Source organism: Oreochromis aureus, linkage group 20 (genome assembly GCF_013358895.1).
Source record: "Oreochromis aureus strain Israel breed Guangdong linkage group 20, ZZ_aureus, whole genome shotgun sequence".
Taxonomy (NCBI): domain Eukaryota; kingdom Metazoa; phylum Chordata; class Actinopteri; order Cichliformes; family Cichlidae; genus Oreochromis; species Oreochromis aureus.
In genome coordinates, this window is record NC_052961.1 from 15,756,936 (window position 1) to 15,780,680 (window position 23,745).

At 40.3% G+C, this 23,745-nt stretch overlaps 1 protein-coding gene across 1 annotated transcript in view; it reads right to left on the bottom strand.

Annotated features, from left to right (window-relative positions):
- LOC116324769 (metabotropic glutamate receptor 7-like) overlaps positions 1-23,745 on the bottom strand; it is a 107,879-nt gene that overhangs the window by 38,477 nt on the left and 45,657 nt on the right. Inside the window, exon 2 of the mRNA XM_039604325.1 lies at positions 1,618-1,834. Coding sequence (XP_039460259.1) covers positions 1,618-1,729 — 112 coding nt within the window. The 5' untranslated portion in view covers positions 1,730-1,834. The remainder of the gene's footprint in view (positions 1-1,617; positions 1,835-23,745) is intronic.

The window sequence follows — 23,745 nt, forward strand, 5'->3', positions numbered from 1 at the left end:
AGTCTTAAATCAGGTCTTTTTCCTATTTGTTCCTATTCAGGCTACTTTCTCTCTCTTACTTCTGCCTCTGCCCCGTCTATCTGTCGATGCATATTACGCAGGCACAAACAGCTTCTTAAAGTTTTAATGAGTGATCACACTGGACATGAATGCACACAGATAAAATATTCATGCATGCTGGACTTCTGATCGGTGCCTGTGGGACATCATTAGCTTCGCTCATTTTAGAGGTTTCTGCGCATTAGTCTATTAGAAGAAGAGACAGAGATCACTCCCTTCAAAATTACAGGAAATGGACTGGGATCTATAGAGGTGAGAAGCAGCAAAGTACTTCTGTGGCATGGCTGTGTCCTATCATGGATGAAGGGTAATTTTTCCCAGACCTGGGTGACATTCATCTTCTTTGCACAAAGGAGGAAAAGGCATAGAAGCTCCAAAAAGCCCAGCTGTTGTTACCTCTTGTGCATTAAGATCTTTCTGCAATCATTCAGCATGTTTGTTTGAATACACAGGGCACTGAAAATGTGGAGTAATGTACCCTTGTCCTAATTTCACACACAAACTGCAGCAGCAACTGCAGAAAATCTCTGCAGACCCTCTAAAGCGCAGCACAATAAACTCCATTTTTTGATAAAGCTAGTTGACCCGTTGTACTGTATACCAACTGAGCATCTCCTGGCGACAGCAACGACCGCTGCTTCACACAAACCGCTATGTGCCAACAGCAGCAGCAATGTGGAAAAAGCTGGTGAGTCACGCGTGTGCACAATTTTCAGCCCAGTTACAGGCAGAAACCACCTCACCTGTGTGAATGCAAAGCTCTGCTGTAAGATCCTAACCTCTCTGAACACAAGCCTAAACATAATCACCTGTTAACCCAGCAAAAGGATCACCGTGGCTTTAAACAATCAGAACACAACAAACAAAGCTGTTTCTAATAGGGAACTTTATTGACCATTAATTCTCTTTGTAATTATATGGCTTTTGTGAGAACAGCCTAAAAACGTTCAAGAAGCTCGACTCCATTTTCTAAGCAGACTAAATATCTTAAACCTCTCTGCTACATACACGCAGCCAGACCAGAGCAATTCGAGCTGACTACTCAGAGAGACCATCTTTGCTCTGCTCAGACTCATGCAATCTCACTTCCAGCGGTAAAAAAACAAAAAACAAACAAAGGCAGAATATAAAACAAAACTCTCCCAAATGACCAGTTTCCGGACTATTCTCTTTTCTCCTCTTTGGATAAAGTGAACATGTTAGACATTTATTTTCAAACAATACCCTTTCTGCTTCAGCAAAATACTCAATGATTATATTTAAATAAGAGTAAGATGGGTTCAGGCTTTCCTCATTACTGTGACGCGGCATCTTCTCTACAAGATGTTACTCTGTCTACATTTCTAGTAACACTCCACAACTGGCTGGGGAGTGAAAGCAGAAGTTGCCAAACAGATCAATAATTCATCCACCCAAAACAGATTTTATAATGAATTGGAAAGGCAAAACTAATCATCTTCTGGGTGGGTGCAAGTGCAAGTGCGTTTTAAAAATTGTAAATACAGATTTCAGAAAATAATTAGAACTTAACTTTGTGGATGGGTCACCTTTCTTTACCTGCTTCTTTGGAGAGTTGTGTGAAAGCCTCCACTCCCTTCTCTCCATAGCTGCCCTCTGAGGCGATGGTGGAGACGTAAGTCCAGTTCAGTGCTAGGATAATGTCCACCATGGCCTGGGCCTGGAACGAGTCTGGCGGAACCACCCGTGAGAAAAAGTCATAGCGTCTGTCATCACTCAGCTCCGGGGCCGTTGACGCGTAGCTGATCTGCGGGATCTTAAAGAGAAGAAGTGCCGCTGTTATTGTGGTGCAGCAGCAAAAGGTAGTTTCCGTGGTGACTACTCGGACAAATCACATTTTTTGAATGACTGTGTTTGAAATTGCGCACTATTTATTGTACGGTGCACTTACATTTGCTCTCTGTTATTTTATTTAAGTGCTCTCAATTTAGTATTCAAAGTGCGAAATTTATGCACTATATACCCTTGGCTCGGCGGCCTGAAAAAAAAAATCCCGCAGTGGAACGCAGTAAGAGTATGTTTTTCTACCATTCTCAGAGACTGATAGAGTGTTTACCCGGGTCAGCCTTATTTTGAGGCTAAACTGCCTCGAGATGGGTGAGAAGACTTTTATGTCTTTGAAAACTAAATACAAAGCAACTTCCTGGAGCAACACTTACTAAGAAAACTGGAGGAGAAACAGCTCTATAGGAAGACAAGCATCTCTAAGGCTTACTACACATCATCTGTTTAAAGCATACTTTGTTTAAATATTACTTTAAGCCAAAGGGGCTCTTTATTCTTAGTGGTCTTTAAAACTACCCATTCTGTCACAAATGTTTGCAAAGGCAGACTGCGCAGTCTGCCGCTTAAATTTTATACACCTGCAGCAATGGGACTGACAATATCTGATTTCAAAGATTTAGAGGTATGACCCAATACTTTTGTGCATACAGTGTAGCTATGCATGATTAATGGTTCAAAGTAGTCTTTAAATATCTTAAACTGAGCCTTGGGGCAGCACCTGAGTTGTCAGCTTAAGCTAAGTTTTCTGATTGGTTTAAATCTGCAAGCAGAACGTTTAAAGAGTAGGTGGGTGGGACTACTGGCTTACAGACAAGGGTAGAAAAAAAACTGTCTTAAACTGATTGGTTGGGGCAGTCTGAAGTTTTTGGGTCGTCAGATTTACTTGTACATACACTCAACTCCTTATCTGTAACTTTGGTCATGTTAAATAATAAGTTCCACCGTTATAACAGCATATCTATCATAGAAAATGAAGGAAAACATAATAGCAAACCTTTAGCTAACACAGTGGCTAATGCAGAAAATGTAAACACTGTTCATCTCCTTTCACTGTGTCACAGCCAGATGTTGATCAATGGCTTTGACAAATTGGGGTGTAAAATAAATTAGCATTTTATTTTCCTTATATTTCATATTAGCTCATCGACTGATCAAGTACATATTCACATTATGCAATATTTTACAAGGCCTATATTGGGTCTATTACCCAGGCCATATGCAGCGCTGTCACTTTCAACTCTTATAGCATATCAGTGAAGACTTATTGCAGAAAATGCCTTTGCAGCACTTTTTATAAAACAGCAGCACAGATTGTGCTCTGTAACACTTACCCCTTAATAAGACCTTAATCTGTCTCCATCTTCCTTTAGCATAGCCAAAGTTAGAACTTAAAGAACTCAATATACCTGTGCTACTGACCTCATCTATGCACATTTAAAGACAAGTCTATTCATTTCTAGCACCTTTTAGACTTTCAATCACATCCTAAGGCCTTTCTCAGTGAAGGAAGTCAGGTATCATGCACCAAAAAAAATACAAATAAAAAAGATGATTCAAAATCCTGGAGTTTAACATTTTAAAATAAATTCATCAGGTGCTTTTCTTTTATTTTCCAGTTGTATAAGGGATCCTTTATTGTGAAAGCCCTGCTTCCAAATTCAAGAATGGACTTTCATGTTCACATTATTGAGGTTTTTATGCTGAATGGACATGAAACATGTTATTTACAACTTGCAAACGGCGCTTTCATTCTGCCTCATTAAGACTCAAGGTGCCTTCTGCACTCGTGCTACATCCGGTCTTAATGGGTTAAAGAAAGCAACATAATCACACTTAATTATCACCCCAATCTACGCAGCTACTGTGCAATTTAATGAATGAGCAGATAAATAAGAGTGTCTCAGAAGAACGTAAAACCGATTCAGTAAGGTCAAGCTCTTTACAAAGATGCAAGATAGTCATTTTTCCTAATGTTTAGAAAAAGGTTAATAGTGTGCAGGTGTTCTCTGAGTACCCTTTGAGTGGTTCAGATTTTGATGGAAACTCGTTCTGTCAGTCCACCACTTTGGTCCAGAATTACCTATTAAAACTAAACAATTTTATGCCATGAAACTTTTCACAAGGCTGAATAGTTCACACGTCAAACATTTCAACTGTCCAGTACTTTGATTATAACCAAATACTTTCATCCTGACGGTATTCCTGGAATAGACTTTATGTGTGTTCAGACAGAAAATTAAGTCACTTTTAAAGTCACTGCAAGGACAAGAGTGGGCACGAATTTGTCTGGAAAGGTGCAAATTGATGCCAAGACACATCAGTGTGTAATAATGGAAGTCTGTGCAAAACCCGGGGATTTAAATGGAGTGGGAAAGAATGGCAGAAAGGGAGAGCAGCAGAAAACTTTCACAGACACACGCAGTGCACCCAGTGTTAGCTGTAGCTGTGCATCTGGCTGTTTGGGGTGAATAAACACAAATAATCCAGCTGTTAAATTTGCACAAATGACACGAGGCGACGATTTGCTATGCTTTCTGTGTCTGAAAACAGTGTTTCTCTTCTCTTCTATTCACATGAGCTGTATGAGCTACTGAAAAATCCAAACTCCTCAGACAACAAAGGGAGCTAGTGTTTAGCCAGTGTGTTTCAGGTTTTGCCGTAACCACATCTGCTGTCACTTTTAGGTTAAAAATGCCCCCCTCCCCCTCCGCTTCCATTAGACAGGTGGGTGCACAAGCAGGGACATACAGCATGTCCTCTTGAACCCAGTGAAGTAGCCCATTACACAGTCCATTAAAAGCAGTGTGTGAATGGCATTCATTTCTGTTAGCGTGATCAAAAGCAGTCGGACACTGGGGAAACACAAGAATGAGGACACGGCAGCTCGCTGATGAGAATGCTTCAATTCACAGAGTGAAGCTATAGCTTTGACCCACAACTCACAGAGGGTCAGTTGCACAAAACTGAAAAATCGAGGACCAGAGGTTGGGGTTAGACTCAAGGTAGCTCAATATGTTTCAAGCAAACAAACAAATAAACACATAAAAAGAAGAAATCAGCCAATGCCAAATTTAACTCAATGTATGAGGAGGGAATGCTGTTGCATCACAAGTCAGATACTACCAAATCCGCCTAAATTGAGTGTACTGGGTTAAAGATGAAGTACAACAAAGTAATGGAAAAGCAAAAGCAACAGTGATTTGAATTTAAAAAGGCTCTTCTTCCTGAAAGTGAAGCACCTATTTGGAACATTTGATAGGGTTCTATCTATCAGTGCTGCTGTAGTAATACTGTGGAGTCAAAAGGTGTTATAGGTTTGTTGAATCACGTCCTATCTCCGCTCCAGCTGGGACCGAAAGCTTCTTGAACATTTGTCTCTCAGGAGCTTTTTGCTGCAGGGAAACATTTAAGATGGCAATGTCTTTTTACTTTGTCTCAGGCTTGCACCCTGTTGATATAATTTCTCCACTCCCTATGTCACAGGAATTGCAGCGCAAACATTCGCACGTTCAGCCGGTGCTTTTTTTTAATTAGCACTTTGACCTCCAGGTAACAAAAGTGCAAAACCCTGATTGAGGAAAAGCTCGGTTGCCGGGATTAAACCTGCTGAAAGTATAAACTGATGCTGACAAGATTGTAACACCTTTCAATTTTCCTATCTGGCGGTTATTAATTTAGCTCCCTGTATGAAATAAGTGGATTAAATTAAAATCTTAACTTGATTATCTTTCTCAGTAGATTAGAAGAAACCGAGTTTCACGTTTCCACTTTGGTCACAGTTACGTGACCGATTCTCAAATCCGTCAAACAAATAAGCTCTCGTTGCAACAAATTGCAGCAGATTTGAATGTCTTTAGAGACGCTGATAATGCAGACATAATCAGGCAAGGAGAACAGATATTTCATCAACACTTTTGAATTGTTTTTCCCCAAATGACAATCTGGAGTAAAAGATTTGTTTTCCCCCAGTCCTTCCATCTAAATTGCTTTTATCTATATTGCACTTGATACTTTTTGTGAGTCGCATGTTTCAATAAGACATTTGATGCTATTACATGTGAAAGATGACAACATTCATAACGACATCTTTTACGCTACAGTGCCGACAAGGTGAAAAGATGACGCCGATGCCTGAAAGCAGTCTGTGTCGATGACAACTACAATAACCATGAACTGATCATGAGCAACTAAAGTCAGGCCAAGAAAGAATGATTAATGACGCCCCCCTTCAGTATCACAATTACCCAAAGCTGATGTCTGGCACCTGTCATCTACAGTATAGATCAAGGGAAGGATTGCTGAGGGTAATCGCTGGCTTGCTCTTGAATGTATCTGGGCTGACAGGATCGATGGAGGGAAAACACAGAGGTCTGTTATAGGGGACACTGTTTTATTGATTTACCACCACAAAGTGCCGTAGCCGCCCTGAATAAAAATCTGTTGGTGGAGTTTAAAGAAAGTAGAGGGAAAAAAAGAAGAAAAGGAAGGCAGAGACTGAAGGTGGGAGGTGGGAGGAGGGTGGTAATCTGCTTACTGACATCAAATGAGAATTTCAACCTGGGTGTTTAAGTGGAGAGGTGACTAAGCGAGGTTGTGTAAAGGTTAGGCGCATTCACAGTTAGTGGGAATGCCAGGTGAAGTTAATTAGAGCACCGTGGCCTTTCGCTTGAATTTTCACATACGGCAGCCCACAAGCACCACGGGCAGCTCTAAAGAAAGGTGAGAGACTGTAATGTTTGTGCTTAAACTGTCCTGCTCTGCTAATGTGAAGGTGATAATTCTAATGAGCTGAGAGCAATTCTTGCAGATGCTGCTAGCTGCATGGTCTCTCTCGTACCACAATTTGCGATTATTTGAAGAGAAATATGCAGCATATGGCACGGCACGACTCTCAGGCGGGGTAATGGCAAAAATCTATCCCTGAAGATATGAACGGACACATATCCTTCTGTACAAAACAGAGGGCTATAACAGTCCATGGATTCTAAACTAAAAACAAGGGCCATCTTTCAAAGTCAGAATTCCTCTTAAAAAAAAAAAAAAAAACGAGACTCTGACTCCATCACTCAAAAATTAGGCACAGAACACTGGAATACTATCCAGGCTGGGCTTTCTATCCATTAATCCAAGAGCAACTCTCAAAAACACAGCTCCAAATAAACTGTGAGTGACACAGCTGAAATGTTTCCCATGGATGGCTCTAACTGGAGCAAGGGCATCCAGGCAATTCTTGTTGCAGGAATCCCTGTGCCTCTATTTGCTGCATGATTAGCTTCTAAGTATATCTTGACATCAGTCAGCTCCACTCGGCTGTTGGTAACAATTCTCCACAGTGATGGCGGAAATGACAGCGGGTTCTGACAGACTGAACTCTAACCCCATGCTGTCTGAGGCTGAGCGCCAACACACAGATTGTCCACATGACACCAGCGCAATCGCATGCAAACTCTGAGCATGATCCTCCAAACTGGCCAACCAAAAAGCTACACACCCTGGCTGTAATAGAGCAAATAATTGCTGCCAGAAAAAAAAACAAAAAAACATCTCTCATCACTAGATTTATTTGTAGCTCCGCTGCCTGGCGTTGTAAAACAACGATGGTCGATATTCTATAAACAAAATAATGCAGCGCTATAAACAGGCCTGTAAAGATATTGAGCTGTTATCAAGTTTTACAACTTTCCTGCTAAATCAAGTCTCGAAAGCTGTGGTGCATGGCGGGCGGGGTCGGGCGGGAGGGGAACACACAGACATGGGTTTGTATTCAGACAGCAGTGCCATTTGTAAGCAGGGCAGAGGTAATGACTGTGTCCATACATGCAACCTCAGGCTGGGCTTTGGTAATCTCTCTTTACCAGAGCGTGGCACTGCCAGCACAGCCGAAGAGGCAGGGAGGAAGGGTGGGGGGGAACTGACAGCTTTCCCTCCCTCTATCTGTCACCCTCTCCCCCTCTTTCTTCCTGCCCATCTGTGTCTCTCATTCTCACTCAAACTCTCCTTTTATGAAGGCTCTGTCTCATCAATGTGCCCCCATACAACCTGTAACTCTCAGTCTCGCTCCCTTGTTCTCCGCCCCTCAGTGTATTTCAAACCCGCTGAAGGGAGACGAGTGAGTCTCATCTTCCTGTGCGTCTCTTCCTCCCTGTCGGCTGTCCGCATGCAGACACGCCCATACAGATGATCAGCAGACACTTCCTGCCCAGAGAGGTCCTTAGGCTGCCAGTTTCCCCCCAAGCCGAGACAATCTGCCTTCAGTCATTTGCTCGAATGCCAGCCAACTTTGCCCTTCCTAGTGTCCTTCATCCTCCTCTTTCCATATTTTTCATTTTAACCCTCGCTCCAAAATTCTCCCACCTACAACTAATTTGCAAAAGCAAATAGAACTGCTGGGATTTTATTTTTTACAATTTCTATCAACAATGCATCTGCAAATTTGTCAGTACCAAAGCAAAATCAGAATGTAGAAGGTTCACTGGGAGGTCATTTCAATCACAACAAATGCTGTGCCAACTTAAAGAGATCATTCTTTTAATGATAATGTTTATGAAACATCAAGTGTCGACATTAAAGTTGACACATTGAACATTTGTTTGTTTATACATTTAGCAAATATTGACAATTAAAATAGAATTTGTGTATATTTGAAATTGTGTTTCAAAGTCTGATATTCACTCTCCCATTAGCTCAGGTTTTGGTCTCTACCAAGTATGCTGCTACGTACCAAAGAAAGTCTCTTTAATGATTCAGTCACACTAAAGTTAAAATAGGACATTTAGAGCAACAACCACAACCTTTGGGTGACCACTTTTGATCACAAAGCAACTGAACAAGTCATCTGATGAAAGTGAACCCGACTCCAGACAGTCTCAGTCCAACTCTGACTGGCTGCTATCGCACTCAAACAGACTGGCAAAGATAATCGCTGTCTGCAAACTGCTGTCTAATTTATAAACGAGACAGATTGCTAAGACATTGCGATCAGTCACTTGTGTTTCTTTGCAACAGAGATTTAACTGGTTTGGAACTGATTGCATTCTGACTTTATTCTTGTATAAAAGCACGGTTGCCAAGCATTTATGTCATTTTTCAGTTAAATTGCTGTCCTGCAGCGACTGTGTTACTATTTGTGGAAGTATTTATGAATTTCTGATTCATATTTATGATTTTATGGATGGACTATAAGTATAAGTAGTTAATTTTTGTGTAAATGAAAAATGAAACATAATTTCCCTAGGGATTAATAAAGTATTCTGATTCTGATTCTGATAAATAGATGTCAAAAGACTTGCAATAGGCGAGAACAGATTTGCAATTTTTGCCTGTTTTTTGTAGATAATTGCTATATTATCACAAACAGAGTTGATGTAATTTCAAACTTGAACCCATTCAATTGCAAACTGATAGCAACTCAATGGGTTTTAAATGAATGGGTTTGAATTTGTTAAATGGAGTCAATAGATTTACTGACTCCATCTGTTTTAAGCCACTTAGAAGACGGAAACTGACTGCGAGCGGTCACAGACCTGGTCCTTGTCTCCAAAGCAACTATTTCAAATGCAGCGAGATCACAAGTGCGTTGCACAATAGAAATAATTTTGACCGTGTCTAATCACTGTTTACGCTAGTGTGACTGCACCGTAACACTTAAGTGTGCCGCTATCTACTAGTTGCTGCCTGCGTCTGACCTTGAACAGAGAGAGTAAAGTGTGTAATTATAGGTTATTATAATTAAGTACAATTACAATACATACACTGAATTAAAATTAAATGCGAATACAATTAAAGTTGTGACTTACATGGCTGAAGCCAGCCATCTTGCAGCCTGCAGTTATTTTCAGTTTACAGTCACAAACCCAACTATTCACATTTACATCCTTCCTAAGTGTGGTGTGTGTCTCAAGTCTTGGATTAAAAGATACTGTAGTTGCCAAAGAAAATTAGGTTTTAACAGCAGTTTGGAGACAGGTTACTTATTTTAATCCCTCCACCACTAATCTCTTACTCTCATTTTTCTCTCCTCTCCAAGGCCAGCCTCATATCGCTCGTTTTGCCATTTTCCAAGCAGTTTTTCAACAAGGACATTACTTGAACACTATTTAACCAGTCGGGATGTTTAGTGTTGCAGCAGCTGGTTTTTTTCCTTCTCCTTCTTCTTCTTCTTGTAGAGAAATCACAACACCCTTTCAGAGTTGCCCACACGTTGAACTAGCTCCGGTGTTACATGACAGAAAGTTAGGCTTTTATAATCCTTTATCTAACACGACCTTCCATCGTCTCCTTCTTTCCGCCCACTTTTCTTTCTCCCAGTCGATTCCCTCACCCTCTGTCTCTCCCGCTCACTCCATGCCAGTCCCCTGGGCAGCTCCCGTGCTCTGTGCCGGGCCTGAGCTCTTGCATGGCTGCCCTGCCAGAGTGTATTTTAAGACAACCAGCATGTTTCTCCATGGGTATAGAGGCTAGGTATGACTCACAAATCAGATATTTGACCAGGAGAGCCACACAGTAGAGTAAAGCTGAGGCGTGGGAGGAAAGTGTGGATAGCTCACAAAGGGAACCTGACCGACCTCCATCTTTCCATCTGGTAAACAGACTGCTATTTCAACTGTATCGGTATTTCAAAGAAATAATAATTTCCCAACACCAAATAGGAGCCTATAAGCCTCATCAGAGAAGAGTGTGTATTGAGCAGAGGCTCAGCATCTATGTAGTACATCGTAAAGGTGTAGTGTGTCTGTTGCTGCTACAAACACATGTCACAAATAGAGCCTACTGAGTTCAGGATCCTGCCTTTCAAGCTGGCATGACAGTCGAGCTTTTATCCTGTCACTCATGAGAGTTATTTTGTACAGATACAGTATCTCTTCAAGTCATTTCGTAAAGCTTCTTTTGACTTAGGATTCAGACAAAGCAAGGCCCTGCAGAGAACAATGCGGTTCAACAGAACAGCCTTGATCATCGGGGCTGTGCTGTGCGCTCTCTTCAGGTGTGACAGAATCTCAACTCACGGTAAGAATAAAACACAGCCTGCAGGTTTATGACTAAGTGTTATCAAATGTATTCCTCTAAATCCACGGGATCTCACATTACAGTTGGCTGTATTGATTTTTCCCAGCTGCAAAGTGCACTGGACGCAGTTTCGGTTTTTTCCTCTGTGTTCTTTATAGCCTGCATGCTGACTACATTTCTTCGGCTGGAAAAATAGGAAATCTCAATAATGCTGAAATCTACATGCCGTTATTCCTCATGTGATACATCTGAATACAAATGTCCATATTTGTGCTTTGGGAATTATGGGTGTGCAGCACACGTCGACAACCCTGCTCAGCCTCATTGCTTCGTCCAGTCCTAATATGGCTCTGACATATTTTTCACCAAAGAGCGAGCATAGGTTCATGTTTTTCCCACCTCCACCTGGAGCATGCTGGGTCTGACACATTCATTGTCAGTCGTGCACCTGCAACACTCTGACCTGCATCCCAATGACTCCCTCTGTACTCCCCCCTTCTCTCCCTATATAGCTCTCTCTTCAGACTCGACAGAGCATCATCGCCAGGCCCATTTCTCCCCTAATAGTGCAGACAATGCGGGTGAGCCTCCTCGATCTTATCGTCCCTTTCTGCTCCTCACAAAGAATTTTTTAGCAGGGCCATATAATTACAGACTGATCACAGGCGTGGAAAATATCACAGATATCCCATTCCTTGTGTTAGTGCTTCTGAACTCTTACTTGATGCCATGCACTTGAGACATATGTACTGGTTTGGAAGGCGCACAGAACATTTTCATTAGCAGTTATCTGCTTGCTTGGCATTGCCTGCAGTGCTGCCTTGAACCTCTCCCAGAGTTGAGATTGTAGTATATTATCTGCAACACCTGCATTCACAACACACACACACCAAATTCCCTATCAGCCCTCGTGGATCTGCATGTTGAGAGTAGTTGAAAGAACATGGAGACGAATGCACTTTCCTCACACAGGTGAGTTAAAACAGAGGAAATGTCCGCACACCGTGCTGTGCATTGTGGTAACTGTAGCGGTTTTCAGACTGTCTGGAGTCACAGTGTGTAGTGTAATTTCTACGGCGCTGAGATCCTCGTGTTACAAGAAATAGGCAGACTTAGCTGCTTAAACTGTCACTCAGTAAGATATTCACAGTCATCGACCACGGCTTTATAAAATTTGCATAACAACAATGAAAATTCAAATCTATAAAAAGGCAATAAAAATGTACAAACACGAGAATTGTAGTTAAATTGAAATGAAAAACAAATGAGGGGATAGACGAACAAACAAATACCGAAACGGATAAACAATTAAAATAGAGCTGCATAAAAACAAAAGTGAACAAAAACTAGAAACTGTCGAGTATAAAGCCCATAATAAAAGTGATTTAAAAGGCAACTGGGGGTTTTTTCCCCCCACTTTTTTAAGTCTTCACTGTAGAGTTTTTTACTGCCCTTATTACTCTGGGTTTAGCTGCACACCAAGACCTTCCACCCGGGCCTTTATGTACAAATCTTAACAGGGATTTCCAGACTAACTGGCCCTCACGTTAACTGTCTTTCACATGAGGCATTTTATTGGTAGAACTTGTTGGTGGATGTACACTGCCCTGGGAGGTTCAGTTCAGGTCAATAAAGTCTCTTCTCTCCAGCGGTTTCTGGGTCCTCACGGCAAAAGCCCATTCACCTTTCTTCTTCTGTCTAGACAGGGGTCAGCCAGAATAGCCTCAAGATCTCAGCTTACGTGACTCATGAGAAAATAAAAGTTCTGCTGGGAGGCAGACAACAGCAATATGCTTTCAATGTGACTGAGCTGTCAATAAATTACTATCTTTAAGTCTTGTAAGAAAGTGAGTTGATGCCATTGTTAGGGATGCATATTCTAAAAATGCTACACAATACACAACACCATTAGAGGTTACCAAATAGATACAAAATTCTAAAAAAATGGTGACTACTTTTGATATCCTTCGGGATTTTTTTGTTTAAAATTTTCTCCTTTCAGGCTGGTTTTTGCTGTGCTACTCTCATGGTTTTATGAATCTATGCCCACCCAATGATCGGGTAATCCACCACTCTGGTCAAGACTGAAATATGTCGATTTCCATTAGACAGGTTGCAGTGATATCTTGTACACATTGCGTCCAAAGGTTGAATCCAATACCTCTGGTGATTGCTTTACTTTTTTTTTTCTAGGCCCACTAGCAAACTGAGTTTTGCTATTTTTGATGAAATGTCTCAAAAACAAATGGCAGGATTGTCATTAGATTCAGCACAAATGCTTCATGGCCCTCTAAAGACAATTTATAATCACTTAGTTGATCCATGACTTTTTCCTCCAGCACTGGCATCTAGTTAACATTTTACTGTAATTTACCCACTACTAATTACATCAGAATGAACCACAGCTTTACTCTGTGTTTAATGCTAATTGAAGAGATGGTTAACATAGTAAGTACAGGCTCCAGAGCCTCGAGCACAGCTTTGGGCACTAAGTCTTATTGTATATTTGTCTGTTTTTCTGTTTAATTTTAAATTTTATTTTGCTAACTACACCTGACTAAATGTAAGCATTTACAAAGTCCCTTTTCCTTCACTCAACACTTTAAATCATGTTTTGATTTAAAATTCAAAAATGTATTTTTCTACCATTACAGGTACACAATAATTTCTGAACATGACATTGGGATACTCTTGAAAATTGCCCTAGTTGTTTGTAATCCATCACAGTGAACAACATCAACACATCCATCTTCTAAAGCATTTATCCAGTTTGGGGTTGCGCTAGCTGATATTGGACAAGAAGCTGAGTGAACCCTCTATCTAGACCTATGGCCAATTTAAATGCAGATATTTGACAGTATCGGAAATATGCAGGGAGGAAATACTGAGGGAGGAAGCTAGATTATTCAAGGAACGTCATGCAGGCATGGGAAAACATGCAAATATTTAAACTCTATACAGAAAGGCCCTCGGTCAACCAGAAGGTTCAAACCAGGAACCTTCATGCTGTAGTGCTAATCGCTGCAACACCAATGACGAACATGTGGTAATCACTCGTTTGGATTAAATTATTACAATATCAAATGTTAATAAAAAGAAATGTTTGGATCTACATATTCCACATAAATGAGTCTTTAAAATAACTACATCACTGCTAATACCGAGGCCACTATTACTGGTATATATTTATCATTAGGAAAGATCATGAAATTTATATTGGCTGTACAATGGTGTGAAAAATATTTGCTCTATTACTGACTTCTTTTTTTCTTTTTCTTTTTTACACTGCATTTATTTGTCACTCTTACATGTTTTCAGATCATCAAACACATTTAACAACAAAGACAACAAGAGAAAATACAAAACACAATTTTTAAACGCCGAAATAGAAAAAAGATATCCAAACCTACCTGGCCCGGTGTGAAAAATGTAATTGCCCCCTAAATCTAATAACTGGTTGTGCTACCTTTGCCAGCAAGAACTGTAATCAAGCATTTGGGATGACTTGCAATGTGTCTCTGGCCCACATTTCTCTGCAAGACTGTTTTAATTCAGCCACATTGGAGGGTTTTTGTGAATCAACAACCTCCTGAAGGTCATGCCAAAGCATCTAAACTGGATTTAAGCCTGGACTTTGACTAGGTCACTCCACAAACCTTCAAGTCCACAGAAAACGTTCTCCAAAAGTCTTAAGGATCATCAAGATGTTTTCTGAAAATCTAAGTCCTTGTGTTCCTTTTGTCAGCAGGGGTTTTCACCTTGGAACCATACTGATACCACTGCCCCACTCACACGTATGTATTTGTCATCTAGGAAATTAAAGTACAAGAACTCCCTGCAGATTTTAGCCTTAACCAGATCATTTTTCACATAGTGTTAGTTTTGAATAGCTTTTTCCTTTAATAAATGAAATCATAACTTCAGAACTCCATTTTGTATTTAATTTTGATTATCTTTGTCTAATATGAATTTTTTTGATGATCTGAAACTGGTACACCCATCCACCATTCTCTTCTGCTTACACTTATCAGAGTCATGGGGTAGAAACATGCAAGTCTGACAATTATGCAAAAAGAAAAAAGAAATCAAGAATGGGGGAAGTAGTTTTTCACAGCACTGTAGATTCTGCAATATACTCTGATGAGAACAACCCTTTGTTCAATCATGACCAGACGGCCCCGAGGCTCTCTGTTCTGCTTTGTGCTCCGGGTGTCATGCATCACTGAGGACATCTGACCTGCCAGTCATGTCAGCAACACGCTAGAATCCCTGCACAAGCAGAACAATGGACAATAGTTCATTCAGTGAGCCCAAGAAGCTTTTTCCAGTGATCTATTGAAAACCTGCCAATAGTGGAAGAACTGGACACGGTCTTTCACGCAAAGCTATTCTGTGTAAACAGACTCCATTCTAAGTGAGATCACGATTCATCAAAGCGAGTGTCTCAACTAATGGACCGGGAAAATTTATGTGCGATGTGTTTTTGTGACATGAACATTTCACATAACTTCCACTCGCAGTGTAAGAAGGCTACACGCTGTCATGTAGTTCAGAGCCGGAATCAAAGATGCGCAACAGACGCCAGATCAGACAATTACCCCCAGACAAGTTAACCAGCCGAAACAGGAACGAGCCCTGCCAAATACAATGAAACTGTCACACATCACTACTGAAAGGTTATCTTTATTTTCAACACGAGCACGAACATGCATCTCTCCCAGAACAGCTCATGTGGATCTCAAGCCTGCTAATAACACAATCTGTCAAACAAGCTGAAATATCACAAACAAAAAAACTTTGACGTATATTTAAAAGATCTAAAAAGCTGAATATTGAGCTTTTTGGCTCATTGATCATTCAAAATACAATATGTATGAAGTCTTGATGTATTTTTGTACGAATTTCGTATGCGTTTCATAAAGACGGATTTTCTATATATATTTTTTTGTGTTTTCAGTAACTTTTAAAGACTCAGACATTAATCCAAATCCCTATATAAAAATGATGACAGGGTTCAGAGACAGAAAATTCCTCTATAGCGGTATTACTGAAGCTAAACACATGAATACGGCATTGAAGAAAGACAGGATTATGTGAATTGCACATGGCCTAAATGTAAAGTGTTAACATTATAGTAGAAGCACACCTCAAAGCGTCGGTGGTTAACTTGGCTGCTCCAGATCACACAACTATGACCAGAAGACTGAGTGCTTTTAAGTGACTTCTGTTTAATCATTCATTTTATGTTTATTAGAGTACATTCGAAACCATAACCTTTTTTTGGATGGTTTCTCCAAATAAAAAAAGGTGTGATGTGTTTCCAACTGTGCACAGGAGCTGGAAAATTGCTTCAGCATTGAGAGGGAAGGATTACTGTCACCCAAAAAACCCCACACACATATGTATTTGTCATCTAGGAATTCATTAAATTAAAGTACAAGAACTCCCTGCAGATCTACAGTACCTCAATCTTAGCCATAACTAGAACATGCCTAAACTCAGCCCCCATCCCAACCAGCGGTTAACCTCGTGGTAAACCACACATCAAGAATTATGTGAAGACTCAGCCAGCAAGTCATTAAAATTCAAATGAGCTCTGCTACCGATAACCACAAACCGTAACGATCTGCCAAAGAAAGCGCCCATCTAGCTTTTAACGAGAAGCTCATGTTAGTGACAGTGTGGAAGGATGTAAACATTAATGGCACCCCCCCCTCAGCACAGCATGTAGCTAGGTGCATGCTTCCTTCAGATGGCAGATCTAGAAAGTAGAGCACAGAAAGTACAGCTTCTAAATAAAAGTGCTAACATCAGGTTTAGGGAGTTGTTTTTTTCTGGAAGGAGATCCAACTTTAACCACTTTTTTAAAAACATTTTTTTACAGTGGATATCTCAAAAACTGGGCATCTCATATCAAAACATTTTACATAGATAAATAGCACTCCAGACCAGAGAAAGTCAAAAATTGATTTTAAGGTGAGCTGTCTCTTTAATGTGAACGAATATTTCAGTAGCAACAAACACACTTAATACAAGCAGACATAGAGACTAAAACATAAGCTGCCAGGCATATAGTGCACAAGCTGTTATACTAACTCTGAAATACAGTGTGGTTAGATTTCTTCGGTACTACATACATTTTTTATAATTAGCCTCATAAACTAAAGAGTGGCGAGAATAGTCTTTGACAAGATGAAGCACCGTACACAAAGGCTGGAGCAAATTTATGGTGGCATGTATCGCATTTGATTGGACTTAAACTTCCAGGTAGCGAGCACATGACACCTCTATGCATAATCCATTGGTAAACAACTTGCTATTGATCCACCAAGCCTCATTAAGGGTAACATGTAAGTGCTTCAGCACTGATAAGGCAGTTAAAAAACACTATATTTGGTCATCAATAGCTTCTGTCCAGGAGACAATTGCAGTTTAAGCATCCTCTATTTGAAGGCAAAGAGCTTCCATCATTTGTAAAATGTCAGTGGTGATTGAGGTCTTCCCCCGAATCAATGTACCTGTCAAAAACGGGCGTTTCAGAGAGCCCTTGAAATCCCACAGGATTTGCATGTGAAAACAGTAATCCAGTCAACTGATTTTTTATGTATGCTGGCTGCTGAGGCACGGTATACTTTTCAAGCTCAAAAGAACAGAGGACACAAACACGTTCAAACAGCCCTCACACTCCACTGCATAGCCAGCAGAGAGAGGGAAAGACAGAGAAAGAGAGGGAAGAGGGAAAAAAACATTCACCAAACATTATCTCGAGGGAAATACACACAAAATGAAATTGAAGCTAATGAAACTCTGGAGTTCCGCTCTTTCATTTTCACATGTAAAATCAACAGGTATTTTAGCTTAACTACCTGGGGCCCATGCTGCACTCTAATAATTTAGTCCCCCAATAAAGGCCACAGTGTGCTGGCTGATATAATGGCTATACCGTATATTACAGCGTGTTGTATGAATGAATGTTTTGATGCACCCCGAGGCCCTGCTGTAATAACACAACTGAAGGACAAGGAATGAATCCCAGTGACAGTTTATTATGTACGATGTGAAGAAGAGAACACTGGACCTCGACACCTCTGATACAAAGAGCAAACATGTTCATACACTCACTGGACACTTTATTAGGTACACCTTTGTTAGCACTGAGTTGGACCTTGCTTTTTGCCTTCAGAACTGCCTTAATTCTTCATGGCACAGATGCAACAAGGTGCTGGATACATTCCTCGGAGATTTTTGTAGATACTGACCTGATAGCATCACACAGTTGCTGCAGATTTGTCAGGTGCACATCCATGATGTAAATTTACCATATCCCAAAGGAGATTTGGTGACTGTGGAAGCCATTTATGCTTTGTGACACTGCACGTTTTCCTGCTGGAAGGAGCCATTGCAAGATGGATACACTGTGGTCGGCAACAATACCCAGGTAAGCTGTGCTGTTTAAACAATGCTTAATTGGTACTAAGGGGCCCAAAGCGTGCCAAGACAATATCCCACACACCAGTACACCACCACCCACACCCTGATCTAATAAATATAAGGTAGGATAGAGCTGTGCTTTCATGTTTTAACGCCATATTCTGCTCCTGCTATCCAATCATCGCAAAAATCAAAACTCATCAGTCCAGACAATATGTTTCCAATCTACTACTGTCTAATTTTGGTGAGCACATTCAAATGGTATCCCCAGTTTCCTGTTTTCAGGTGACAGGAGTGGCACATGGTGTGGTCTTCTGCTGCCTTGAAGGGTTGATGTGTGTTTAGAGATGCCTCAGTTGTAACAAGTGGTTGAGTTACTGTTGCCTTCCTGTCAGCTCAAAGAAGTGTAGCCATTCTCCACTGACCTCTGGCATCAGCAAGAAATTTTCATCCAGAGAACTGCCACTCACTGGATATTTTCTCTGCTTTGGACCATTCTCTGTGTGAGAAAATCCCAGCAGATCAGCAGTTTCCAAAAATAATCAGACTGACCTGTCTGGCGCCAATAATCATGCCACGTTCAAAGTCATTTAAATCACGTTTCTTTCCTATTTTGTTGCTAAATTTAAACTTCAGCATGTCATCTTGACCACTCTTGCATGCCTAAATTTGCTAAATTGCTGCCATGCGATTGCCTGATTAGAGTTTTGTGTTAATGAGCAGTTGAACAAATGTATCTAACAACAATGGCCGGTGAATGTACACATTAAAACAGGGATATTCAAATAAAATGTATACATGCAGTACTCATGTATACAATTTTTTTACTCAACTGTTATTGTTAAAATTTTTTGAGTTTACTCAACTCTTTAATGTGGACATTTTTGTTTTTACTTTATTGTTTAAAGTTTTACACTTAAATTAATTACAAATTAATGAGGATTAATCAATATTTGTCATTCATACACAATGCACTCATTCTGATTAGTAAATTATGAGGGTATTTCGAATCACAGTCCAGTCCAAGTACATTTTGCTGATAATGCTGTGGGGTAAAAAGTATTTTGTTTCCCCACTTAAAATGATGACAGAGGTCAGTAATTCGCACCAGAGGTACACTTCAACTGTGAGAGACAGAATGTGAAAAAAAATCCATGAATTTTTTTGTAAAAATTTATCCGTAAATCAGTAAATAAGTTTTGGTCAAAACATGGAAAATCTCTGGCTCTCACAGACCTGTAACGTCTTCTGTAAGTTTTCTGTCCCCCACTCGTTACCTGTAAATTGTTTGAACTCATATCTGTAAAAAGACACCTAATGCCTCAAACAGTCAGACTCCAATGATCCAAGACCAAAGAGCTCTCGAAGGACACCAGGAAAAGTATTGTCACCAGGCTGGGAAGAGTGAATAAAGGCAAGCAGCTTGGTCATGTGGGACAATCATCAGAAAATGGAAGACATACAAGACCACTGATAATCTCATTCTGGGGCTCCATTCTCATCCCGTGGGGTCAAAATTCATGAGGGTCCCATTGAATGACCTGCAAGAGCTGGGACCACAGGTCACCAGTCACACTAAAACGTAGGGAATTTGCCAGACGTGTTCTGATAATGTCTTCTGATAGAGAGCACATGCTTTGGGAGAATGTCATTTCAATAAGAAATCTGGACTATACAATCATTTGCTGCACTGCAGCAGTTTTCTTTTTTGTATTAGTTCAACTAAAATAAAGGTTCCAACTAATTAACACATAAAAGTGGAAGACATATTAATTATGGTAGTGACTGCATTAAACATTGAAATATACTAATTATACCTTTTAAAAATCATCAAAAACAAACATCTCTTTCCAGAAGCTCTCGAAAGATCTGCATGACAAATCTGGTGCAAACCTGGTAAAGACCTATAGTAAACGTTTGACCTCTGTTATTGCCAACAAAGGTTATGTTACAAGTATTAAATTAAAAAATTCAGAGAAACCTCCCATGATTCATTCTGTAACACACAGAGGAAACTAAGAAAATATAAACACTGCAGGTGGGGGCACTTGCACAATCGGGGCCTAAATTGTGTTTTCTCTTCAATAAGAAATCTGGACTATACAATCATCACTGCAGCAGTCCTAACTGCCGACTAATTAACACATAAAAGTGGAAGACATGGCGTGACTGCTCTTGAAATATACTAATTATACTTTTTAAAAATCCAAAACTCTTTTCAGTGGCATGCACATAAATCAGAGAAACCCATCACAGAGGAAACTAAGGCAGCAGAAGGGCAGTCTCTTGCTCTCTCGCAGTCCTAACTGCCGTGCCACCAGCCGCTTCAGTGGCATGCCTACATCAGGGGCGTGCAGTCTATGCAGAGCAAGAGGGACAGACATGTGAACAGTGCATCTCCTGTCACTTTTAAGTTTAAGTCACGCTGCAGGAAGTGTATTAAGTGTATTGTTTTATTAACCCTCAACCAAATGAAGTGTGTGATGGAGACTTCAAAACAACCGTGACGATCAGATCTGTCAGTCAGCAGGCCGAGCCACCATTTTGGTCTCTAATTATTTAATATTTTTGTTGTTGTTGTTTTTAACTGTCAGGTGGAAGTTCTGTGCAGAAAATCTTGGTCTCTAGGGGATGACTGCTGCTCTCAACACTTGTTTACCTCCTGCTGCACCCTTAGCTAAACACTCCTTGTTTTCAGACCTTTTAACCATTTCTTGTAATGTTTCACTTTACTCTCCATTAAAACGAAAAAGCAAAATGTTCTCAGTGTTGAATCATTTCTTACATAAAACACACACATGCAGAACTTATTTCCATCAACCTTAGCTAGATTTAAATTCTAAATGACAACGTGTGTTTGTTAGTGAACATGCTAACATTAGCATACTGAAGTATCTGCTAACATTTCGTACACTACTTTTGAGCATAATGTCTTTGTAAGTACATTTAAGAGGCTTTTACTGTTATTTTCATCTATTTACAGACATTACGTCATTTTTGGATGTCCAAAGGACCATGCTAATAAATGCATTAATACACACAGCTGCACACTTACATTTTAACATGTTCTGACCATTTACTAATGTTTCTATACTGCTCATAAATGTTAATAAGGACAACAAAACTAATGTCTCCCTCTTTTTTCCTTCTGTTTTCACCTTTTCCCTTAAAATTGAATATGTTTTATGTGTTGAGAGGGAGTTTCTTCTGACAAGTAAATCCACCTTATTATTCTTAAGTGTAAATTAAACTTTTAAGGTAGCATTTGATGCCATTTGAAGAGTAGAGCAAGTGATAAGAACATAAGAGAACAAATAACACAATCCAGGCCTGAGAGGACCACAAGGCACGCCCTTTTGAAGAAGCACATGCTCTCACAGACAGCACTAAAAGCAGCCTTTTAACAGTTCCACTTAATTCATTTACTAGGATTGAGACAGGTGCCGGATAAAATACAGATCATATTTAAAAAGCAAATTTCATTCAGATATCCTGTGCTTAGCCTTACAGCACTTAAGTCCGCTGTAGCTAAGTGGTCCAGCCTCTTAGTTGTACTGTTGTAGTTTGCTGTAGTTTGTTCCTGCGTGCAAACGAAACTACAATGAGGCCTCTGATAAGTCTTTTCAGCCCATGCTGGATCATTTTCTGCTGAGGCAATGGGGACAATTTTTCCTTTTGGAGGGATGAGTGAGAGGCCGGCCTGCAGCCAGAGGAGACCTCCTCATGCTTTTCTACTCATCCCCGTAAGGAGATTGGACGTAATGGGGTTTCCTCTTCCATGGCTCCTTCTGCTCACCAGATAAACTGCAGCAAACTTCCAACAAAGTCTTAGTGCTATTCTTGTCACATTTTACAGTCATTCCAACAATAACTTTTGACGGAATACGGTTGTGACCTCATTGTGAGCGGAGCTAAGCTTTTAAGCAGGTGGCCTCTTCCCCACCCTCCAGGGCAGTGGAATAAAATAGGGGAAACAGCCCCTCTGGGGAAGTCAAACTGCAGCGATTGTCAAGAAGAGACCCAAAAACCCATGTAGAAATGAGGGATGGCGCCTCATTAAAGACACCATATCAACATTTTCCAGCTATAAATGGAATCACAATGCAATAAACAAGCTGCATTATGATTGAAAACAAAGAATGGAATAAAAATGTACTGGCTGCGTTTTCATTGAGAAACATTTATTCATGTAGCAAGCTATTATGTAGCTTAATAATAGGGTGCAGCATCCCCCCCAGGCCTGCAGGGAATGACCAAGACCTTGATATAAGGGCTTGGATGGTTTTTCATATTCTCCCCGTGGCAGTCTGCTGACCTAATGGCCTTATGTCAACAGAAATGACAACTAGTCTAACAGGGATATTTTATTCATTTTATTAATATTGCATCACTTGCTCGCCATGTGTTGTGTTTGGGTGTGTGAATATATACCTGGTCTACTCAACGGTACTCCTTCACAACACTGCTTGAACTAAAAAGGGAGGAAGGAAGGGAATTTTGAAAAGACATCACGCTCTTAGGCATCCTCTTTCTCCGCGGTTGTCTGTGTAGGTCTGAACCCAGGATTTGGCGGACTCTTTGATGCGTTTTCCTTGAGTACAGTTCATTATCTGAAAACATTTTGTAAACACTGCAATATACGTGCAAAAAAATCCAATTTTCACATCAAATCCATGCACATTTATTGCTTAACAAGATCAGCGGTTCTCAGTCCTGCTGAAATCCTCTCGGAACAGATAACATTGTTTGAGGATGCACCAAGAAAGGTGAGACACATTTGCTTCTCGTCGCATATTGATCTTCCTGTCTTTCTCACTTAGTCCAGAGTTCAACACATTTGAACTCTGGCCTGGGAAATGGCAAGTCCCGCCGATATCCAGCCAATTTAAAAGAGCCGGTGAAATTGACCTCTTCTTAAGTAAGTATTGATTGTCTGAATCCTTGTTTGTATAACTGTATGTTTAGGAAGGTTCTTCCTGGATGGCTTGACACGAGTGCAGGGATGCAAGAACAAAAAACTATGGTATATAGAAACTGATAAAAAATGGTGTATATTTGTCAAATTCTGGAAACTCTTGCTAGCCTGTTAATGATGTTAATACCTGCAGCCTGTGCTTGTAACCCTGCCTGCATTATTTCCTGGATTTCATGCGTTTTAACACAGAGTGTGAGCAAATTTCACCTTGCCAATTCGGGTTTAAACTGCCCATAAGTCAGCACTTGATTAAACGGCTGGAATGGAAACCAGCAGGGCTCTCAGTCTCAACTAGAAGTGAATGTCACCGAACTACAATGCATTCAGAATCATAAATTAAAGTACAACAGCATCTCTCTGCATATGTTTATTTTGTTTTGGTTTTTTGTTTTTATATTTTTTCTTCTTACAGCTCTAAAATAAGTATGTTGCCATAACAACAAAACCATAGAACTTGTCAAATCAGCCAC